We start from the raw sequence: 7,948 nt of genomic DNA on the forward strand, positions 1-7,948 counted from the left end.
GGCTGGTTCCTCTCTATAATCAATGGAAGCATACAGAGGAGGAAAGAATGTTAAGGAGTTCTTGTCTTTACCTGGCGAGTCCGCTTATCTGTGATTCTCTCTGCCTCCCAGTGGTCTCTTCTCTTTCCAGAGCATCCCTCTCCTCCTATGTGGGTTTCTCTTAACTAACAGCCAAACGAACAAAAAAGGGGCGAAATTTAGCTATCAAATGTATGCTAAGAAGTTGGCAATTTCTTATACATCCCCCGGTTTTGTTTTGTTTTGTTTTTTTAAATTCCAATACATTTTGAAAGAAAATGTAGATTGAGATAGTATTGAAAAGAGATATTAGTAGATTGAAAAGTTTAAATTACTATTTAATATATGAGGTCAGAGCCTTGCCTGCATGCATATGGGTCTGGGCCAGGCAGGACAGTGATAAATTCTGAGATAGAACCAAGGGACCCCTGGGATATGGCCCTTGCTGTGACAGCCACCAACAGGGTCATGTTGTCCCATTCTTGGCCCTGGGAGCCTTAAGACTACCAAGAGTATCCTCTGATAGACTCTCTGGGTGTCGTCCGGGTGCTCAGCTCTGATCTACACAGCACAAGCGGTTCATCCCCCTTGCTATGCTCTCCTGGGGCTCTCCCTCCTATCCCTGCCCTACTACAGGGCTTACCCATCAGAGTCCACAGTCAGGAATCAGATGGTATTTCTGGAAAAGGAAACTGGTGAGATGGACTGGGGGGTTGGGGGGAAAGGCTATTTACTTCCTCTCTTCTAGTCAAATAGGGCCCTTAAGGGTTCCGGATATCTGTGGTGACATTTTTCTGTCTGCTGCAGCAGCATGTGGCAGCTACTACTAGCAGCAGCTCTGGTACTCACAGGTAAGTGGGGCTCAAGGAGGAGACTGTGAGTTAACCAGTCTGGGTCTCCGTTTCCTTAAGTGTAAATTGAAGAGCAAGAACTTAGGTGGTCCTAAGGTTTATGCCCTCCGACATTCTAGCATCTCTTTTCCAGGCCCGGTTTAGGTGAAGGTGGTTTCTGTGGCTTAATTTAGGGAAATGCAATGGTTACTTTTAACCTGAAGGTTTTAATAGGGAACAAGGAGAAAGGAAACAATGTCAAAAACTAGGATTTGAGTTTCTTGCAGCACAGGCCCAGGCCTTAGAGAAGAGAAGGAACAGCAGAAAGGTGGGAAGGAGTCTCCCTTGCTTAGCATCTGACTCATACCTTTCTTTTCCTTACAGCTTTTCCTGGCATTCAAGCTGGTGAGTTTGCCTCGGAGCCTGAGATTGATGGAGGGAGACGCAAGGGCCCCAGGAAGTTGAGAAACAACTACTGTATGGTGTCTAGTGTGGGGAGGGGATCTAGGGGCTAGGAGCAATACCCTAACACAGTCAGGATCAGCCTTAGTACCTCTGGGCAATTTTTCTCCAGCTCCAGAAAAAGGTCAAAATTCTATGGGCCTAGACACCCATAGAATGAGTCATAGATGGGCTAAGAGCACTGTGGGTTTGTTCCCTCTGCCTGTATCACCCTGGGAGCGCCAGGGTAGGGCCCACTCCTGTGTCCTCACTCCAAATTCTCTTGACTCCTCATCAGGTCTCCAAAAGGCTGTGGTGAACCTAGACCCTGCGTGGGTCAGGGTGCTTGAGGAAGACAGGGTGACCTTCAGGTGCCAGGGCACCTTCTCCCCCGAGGACAGTTCCACCAAGTGGTTCCATAACGAAAGCCAAATCGCACACCGGGGTGCCAACTATGTCATCGCAAGTGTCAGAGTGAAGGACAGTGGAATGTACAGGTGCCAGACAGCCCTCTCCACGATGAGTGACCCCGTGCAGCTAGAGGTCCATATAGGTGAGCTGAAGGGAAAGAGGGGCCCTGAATTACTTGGGGAAAGCCTACGTACATACAGTTTGGGTTAATAGCGGTAGGGTGAGATGGGGTCCATCGGATGGGGGTAGAACCGTAAGTATGCAGAGCGTCGAAACTCCTGCAGTGCGTGTGGGATGCTGGCATTTAACAATGCCAGGAACTGGCGTTTTCACAGAACACATACAACATAGATACACTCTCTGAGGTTGGCTACATATCATTCATTTGTGAGACTATGTTCTTAGGATCTCAGTTTCCCTCTCATATATTATCCCTCAGATATTATACTCCAGCTCATACAAAAGGCCAAACAGTGGGGCCTGCCCTGCTGGGGCAATCTTTTTGCTCACTGTGGAAGGTTGTCTTTGTATCATTCAAATGTTGACTTCTGTACCCGCAGAGAGCTGAGTACTGCCTGGATTTTGATACCTTTATTCTTAGGGCTCGCCACCTACCTCAGTATTTTGTAAACTTGCACCTCCCTCGTCTTTGATTGGCTTAATAAAGAGCCAATGGACGATAGCTAGGCAGGAGAGGAAAGGAGGGACTTCCGGGCAGAGATGGGAACTGTGAGAAGATTCAGAGCGCCAGTGCCTGACACTGGGGTAGAAGAAACTGATGCTGGGACTGAGTGGGAAGAAACTAGTCACGTGGCAAGACGTAGGCCAGGGATAGTCGGGGTTAGTTTGTATGAGCTAGCACAGAACCGGCCAAGCTATATTGCTTAGGTTTTCATAAATATTAATAAATCTCTGTGTCCTTATTTGGGAGCTGGCAGGTCCAAGACAAGCCCGGCGATACTCAGTTTCAGATCTTTAATACCCTGTTGGCCACCTCACTCAGTGTCTGTCTGTACTATCTTCCCATCGGTGGCATGCTGGAACTTACTTGGTAACATACACTTGGCCCCTTCCAGCGGCACCACATCTAGCATGAGGGACAGACGCGACTAAGGAGGCAAGGGGATAAGAAAAAGATACATACACACGGACACACAGAAAATCTTGGATCAGAGAATCCAGTTCATTGGCAAAGCCGCAGGCCCCAGGAAGCTAAGCTTGTTTACTAGATACAATTGAACAGAGAGTGCAATTACTGCATGCAGTGGAACAAGGAATTGGGGTCATTACATACAGCTAAACACAGAGATATCTCTATGTATGTATGTATGTATGTATGTATGTATATTGTTATATAGAGGTTACCCAGGCAGGTTTAGCTAATCTCAGTAGGAGCAGTCTGTAGAAGACAGTCTTCAGGCCATAAACATCCAGGGATAGAGAGATACAGTGGACATTTTCTGCACATACTATCAACATCCACATTTGGACCATCCCTCTAAGCCTCGCTCCAAAGAAGGCCTTGCCATTTTCCATGGGTCTGAGTCCTTAACATGGCAGTGTGGATGTATCTACATACTCATCCATTAACATCAGTGGTTCTCAACCTTCCTAACGCTGCGACCCTTTAATACAGTTCCCCGTGTTATGGTGACACCCCACCACCACCATAAAATTATTTCATTTTGCTCCAGACAAAACAAAAATATTTCCCCAGCCTATGGAGCACACCTGTGACCCAGCTCTTGGGAGGTAGAGGAGGAGGATCAAGGGGATAAGATCATCCTTGGCTGTATGAAGCAAGCTCAAGATAACCTTGATATCATGAGACCAGGGCTTAAGAAATAAATAAATCGCCAGGCAGTGGTGGTGCATGCCTATAATCCCAGTGCTTGGAAGGCAGAGGCAGATAGATTTCTGAGTTCAAGGCCAGCCTGATCTACAGAGTAAGTTCCAGGACAGCCAGGGCTACACAGAGAAACCCTGTCTTGAAAAACCAAAAAGAAAAAAGAAAAAACAAATAAATCGTATTATTTTAATAAAAGAATATCACCCCCAAAACTATGCTATATCCATATCAATTACAATCTTATGCTAATCACAATGTACTCCTTAGCTGAAAAGGTAAATGGCTAAATAGACATGTGCTATTTTTGATAACCAATATAGCTTGTTTATTTATAGTTTATGTTTCAGACATCTCTTTATTTATTTTTTTGTTTTGTTTTGTTTTGTTTTGTTTTTCGAGACAGGGTTTCTCTGTGTAGCCCTGGCTGTCCTGGAACTCACTCTGTAGACCAGGCTGGCCTCAAACTCAGAAATCTGCCTGCTTCTGCCTCTCAAGTGCTTGGATTAAAGGTGTGCGCCACTACCGGCCCCTCCTGACTTTCATACTGAGGCCTCCTATACCTTTGATGCAACCACTCCTATGAGTGCTGGATCTCCTGAACCTGACCACAGCAGGGACTCTCAACATCCCTGTATCTCTTGAAATCTAACTTTTTTTTTTTTAAAGTAGAAAGCCTTTTGTTTTGTTTTGGTCTGGTTTTGGTTTAGTTTTTTAGAGACAGGGTTTCTGTATGTAGCCCTGACTGTCCTGGAATTCACTCTGTAGACCAGGCTGGCCTCAAACTCACAGAGCTCAGCCTGCTTCTGCCTCCCAAGTGCTGGGATTAAAGGTATGTGCACTACACCACCTGACTTAGAAACTCATTTTTCAATATAATTGGTTTGGAAGTACTGAGTCCTTATTACCTGTCAAATGTAAGCCCAGCACACATTCTGCAGATATCCTCAACTTTGATTCTCTTCTCCTTCATTGTAGATCTTCATTCTCTCTCTCTCTCTCTCTCTCTCTCTCTCTCTCTCTCTCTCTCTCTTTCTCTCTCTCTCTGACTCTGTCTCTCTCTGTCTCTGTCTCTCTGTTTCTGTCTCTCTGTCTTTCTCTCTCTCTCTCTGACTCTGTCTCTCTCTGTTTCTGTCTCTCTCTTCTCTCTCTCTCTCTGACTCTGTCTCTCTGTCTCTGTCTCTCTGTGTGTGTGTGTGTGTGTGTGTCTTCTTCTTTAGACTAAAGGTCATGGTATGATCTGAGGAGCTATGCAGGATGATCCTCAGTCTGGATTTCCATTGCTTCTAGGATAGGGTGATAACCTTTCCCTGCAGAAGAGATGCACATTCAGAATTCACTCTTCTAACTGAGACTTCTCTGTCTTTTAGGCTGGCTATTGCTTCAGACCACTAAGTGGCTGTTCCAGGAGGGGGACCCCATTCATCTGAGATGCCACAGCTGGCAAAACAGACGTGTACGTAAGGTCACCTATTTACAGAATGGCATAGGCAAGAAGTATTTCCATAACAATACTGAACTCCTCATTCCAAAAGCTACACACGAGGACACCGGCTCCTACTTCTGCAGAGGGCTCATCGGATACAACAACAAATCTTCGGAATCCTTTTATATACGTATAAGAGGTGAGAGTTCTTCAGATCCTTTTATGGTGCGCTCGCTAGGATTTTATATTATTGTCACCGTCATCATCATCACCACCACCACCACATTCATTCATTGTGTACATGTGCAGGTGTTTGTACATCCATGTGCATGTGCCACAGTGCGCTTGCGGAAGTCAAAAGACCTTTAGACGTCAGTTCTCTCCTTCCAGCCTGAGTCCTGGGAATCGAGCTAAGGTGGTTAGAATTGGCAGCAGGCGCCTTTGCTGGTCTTTTAAAATTTTTTTTTGAAAATCTTAATCTGGCACAGATGTGGACTCTCAGAGGGTGTCTTCATTACTTTTATATTGCTATGAAGAGATACCTGAAGTAAAGCAACTCAAAAAAAAGAAAGCATTTAATTGGAGGATTGCTTGTAGCTTCAGAGAGGGAGTCCATGGCCATCTTAGTGGGGGAGCACAGAGCAGGCAGGTATGGCACTAGAGCTGTAGTGGACTGCTTAATCTTCTCCACAGCAGGCAGAGAGAAGGAGAGACTGGACCTGGTTTGGGCTTTTGAAGCCCACCCAAGTGATAGACCTCTTCCAACATGAATACGCCCACTAATCCTTCCAAAACAGTTCCACCAACTAGGGAAGAACAACTAGGCTCATTCAAGTATACGAGCCTTTGGGGGCCATTTTCATTCAAACTACCACAAAAAAAGTTAGGAGAAATAGCTGGGCAGTGGTGGCGCACGCCTTTAATCCCAGCACTTGGGAGGCAGAGACAGGCGGATTTCTGAGTTTGAGGCCAGCCTGGTCTACCGAGTGAGTTCCAGGACAGCCAGGGCTACACAGAGAAACCCTGTCTCGAAAAACCAGAAAAAAAAAGAAAAGAAAAGAAAAGTTAGGAGAAAAGACCAGATGATGAAGCAAACAAGTCAAATGTAAACAAATAGAGAATCTAAGTAAAAGACATACAAGAGTTCTTTATGGTATTCAGGTACATTTATTCATAGTTTAAAACTATATCAAAATTAAAAGTTAGGGGGACTGGAGAGATGACTCAGCAATTAAGAGCACTGGATGCTCTTGCAGAGGATGAGTTCAATTCCAAGCACCCATACGGTGGCTCACAACCATAACTCCATGGAACCTGATACCTCTTCTCGGCCGCTAGGGAACTTCATGAATGTGGTGCACATACATATATAAGCCTAAACAAAAGAAAAGTAGGTAAATATTTTTAAAGGAAAACTTAAAATTAAAACTGGGCTAGACTTAGTAGCACACGCCTTTAATCCCAGCACTCTGAGGCAGAGGCAGGAGGATCTCTGTAAGCTGAAGGCCTGACAGGCCTGTATAAATGAGTTTCAGACCAGCCGGGGACACATATAAGACCCTGTCTCAAACAAACAAACAAACAAACAAACAACAAATGCAGCTAGGGCTGAAAAGCTAGCTCAGTAGATCTTAAAGTGCTTGCCTCACAAGCATCAGGACCTGAGCCCGAGCCCCAGAGCCATGTAGCATGCCACGTTGGATGGCACATTAGTAATCCCAGGACTAGAAAGGTAGAGACAAGTGATCCTGGGGCATTCCTATTTAACCTAAGTAGTGAACTCTAGGCCGATGGAAGACCCTTTCTGCATCAGTTTGCTTTCTGTCGTAGTTAATGCCATGACCAAAAACAACTTAGGGGAGGAAGGGTTTATTTCAGCGTGCACGTCTAGGTCATATAGGTCCATCACTGAGAAAAGTCAGGGGCAGAAACTCAAGCAGGAGCTGAAGCAGAAACTATGGAAGGACATTGCTCACTGCGTTGTTGTCTGGCTCATGCTCAGCTAGTTCTCTTTGTAGCTTACCTGCCTAGGAATGGTGTTGTCCATGGGGGAGGGGGGAAGCGGGGGGGGGGGAGAGAGAGAGAGAGAGTCAACCTCACAGCTGTCACGTGACTCCCCCCACACCCCCAGACAACTTACCTTGCTAGACCCTCTCTGTTACATCACCATCAAACAAGCAGAAGCTGTGTCTAAGTATCTGCGCTGCTGAGCTCCTCTCAGGTTGCACCGAGATGGGAAATCGGTGAGAGGAGGAGCATAGAATCCTCCGGGACTCTTGGCATCTATTCCCTGGGACCCTCTTTCCAGCAGGTGTCAGGAGCAGCCTGGTGGTGTTGATCTCACTGTTTCTTCCAATCCCCTGCCTTCTTAACGACAGCCATCTTTCTCGCCTCTCTGCTCTCCTCCTAGATCCGACGTCTCCATCCGTTTCTCCGCCGTGGCATCAAATCACTTTCTATGTGCTGATCGGACTCCTGTTTGCAATGGACACGGTGCTGTATTTCTCTGTGCAGAGAGGTCTTCAGAGTTCTGGGCCAGACTATGAGGAACCCAAGTTTCACTGGAGCAAGGAACCTCAGGACAAGTGAGCTCTTATCTCACGGGATGATAAGAGCAATGGGACTTGCAACCTCATCTGCATTGGGCACCAAGCTTCGAGCAGCAGGAATAACACAAAGCTCCCACCCAACTGTTTTTGTTTTTGTTTTTTGATGTTGTATGTATGTTATGTTTGTTTGTTTGACTCTCTCCAATGGGCTATCTCAGGGGAAAGGGAAAGCCTGGGGTCTCCAAGGACCAAGAAGGCTGCAGCAATGAACACGCAGCTGCCCTCCCAAGAAGCGATGCTTCAGAATTTTATGCTTTCTCTGCCCCAAACATTCACACGAGCAAAGCTGCAGCCAGGGCTCGGGATGGTGACCCTTTTCGCGCTTAACAATTGCTCCTAAATAAACTTGTGTAGAAAAGTGAACACC

At 46.1% G+C, this 7,948-nt stretch overlaps 1 protein-coding gene across 1 annotated transcript; it reads left to right on the forward strand.

The window, feature by feature from the left end:
• Positions 1–779: 779 nt before the first annotated feature.
• LOC116103308 (low affinity immunoglobulin gamma Fc region receptor IV-like) lies at positions 780–7,948 on the forward strand. Its single transcript, XM_031389132.1, has 5 exons — positions 780–869; positions 1,233–1,253; positions 1,588–1,842; positions 4,917–5,171; positions 7,383–7,948. Exons 1-5 carry the CDS (start codon positions 830–832, stop codon positions 7,559–7,561), a joined length of 750 nt encoding a protein of 249 aa, XP_031244992.1. The 5' UTR covers positions 780–829; the 3' UTR covers positions 7,562–7,948.

Source organism: Mastomys coucha, unplaced genomic scaffold, assembly GCF_008632895.1.
Source record: "Mastomys coucha isolate ucsf_1 unplaced genomic scaffold, UCSF_Mcou_1 pScaffold1, whole genome shotgun sequence".
Lineage (NCBI taxonomy): Eukaryota > Metazoa > Chordata > Mammalia > Rodentia > Muridae > Mastomys > Mastomys coucha.

What these genes read in the sequence shown, in the direction of transcription:
- LOC116103308 (XM_031389132.1), top strand. Translation starts at nt 830, where the DNA reads ATGTGGCAGCTACTACTAGCAGCAGCTCTGGTACTCACAG. An exon ending in AGCAGCTCTGGTACTCACAG is followed by an intron (nt 870 to 1,232) that starts GTAAGTGGGGCT and finishes TTTTCCTTACAG; the next exon opens with CTTTTCCTGGCATTCAAGCT. An exon ending in CTTTTATATACGTATAAGAG is followed by an intron (nt 5,172 to 7,382) that starts GTGAGAGTTCTT and finishes CTCTCCTCCTAG; the next exon opens with ATCCGACGTCTCCATCCGTT.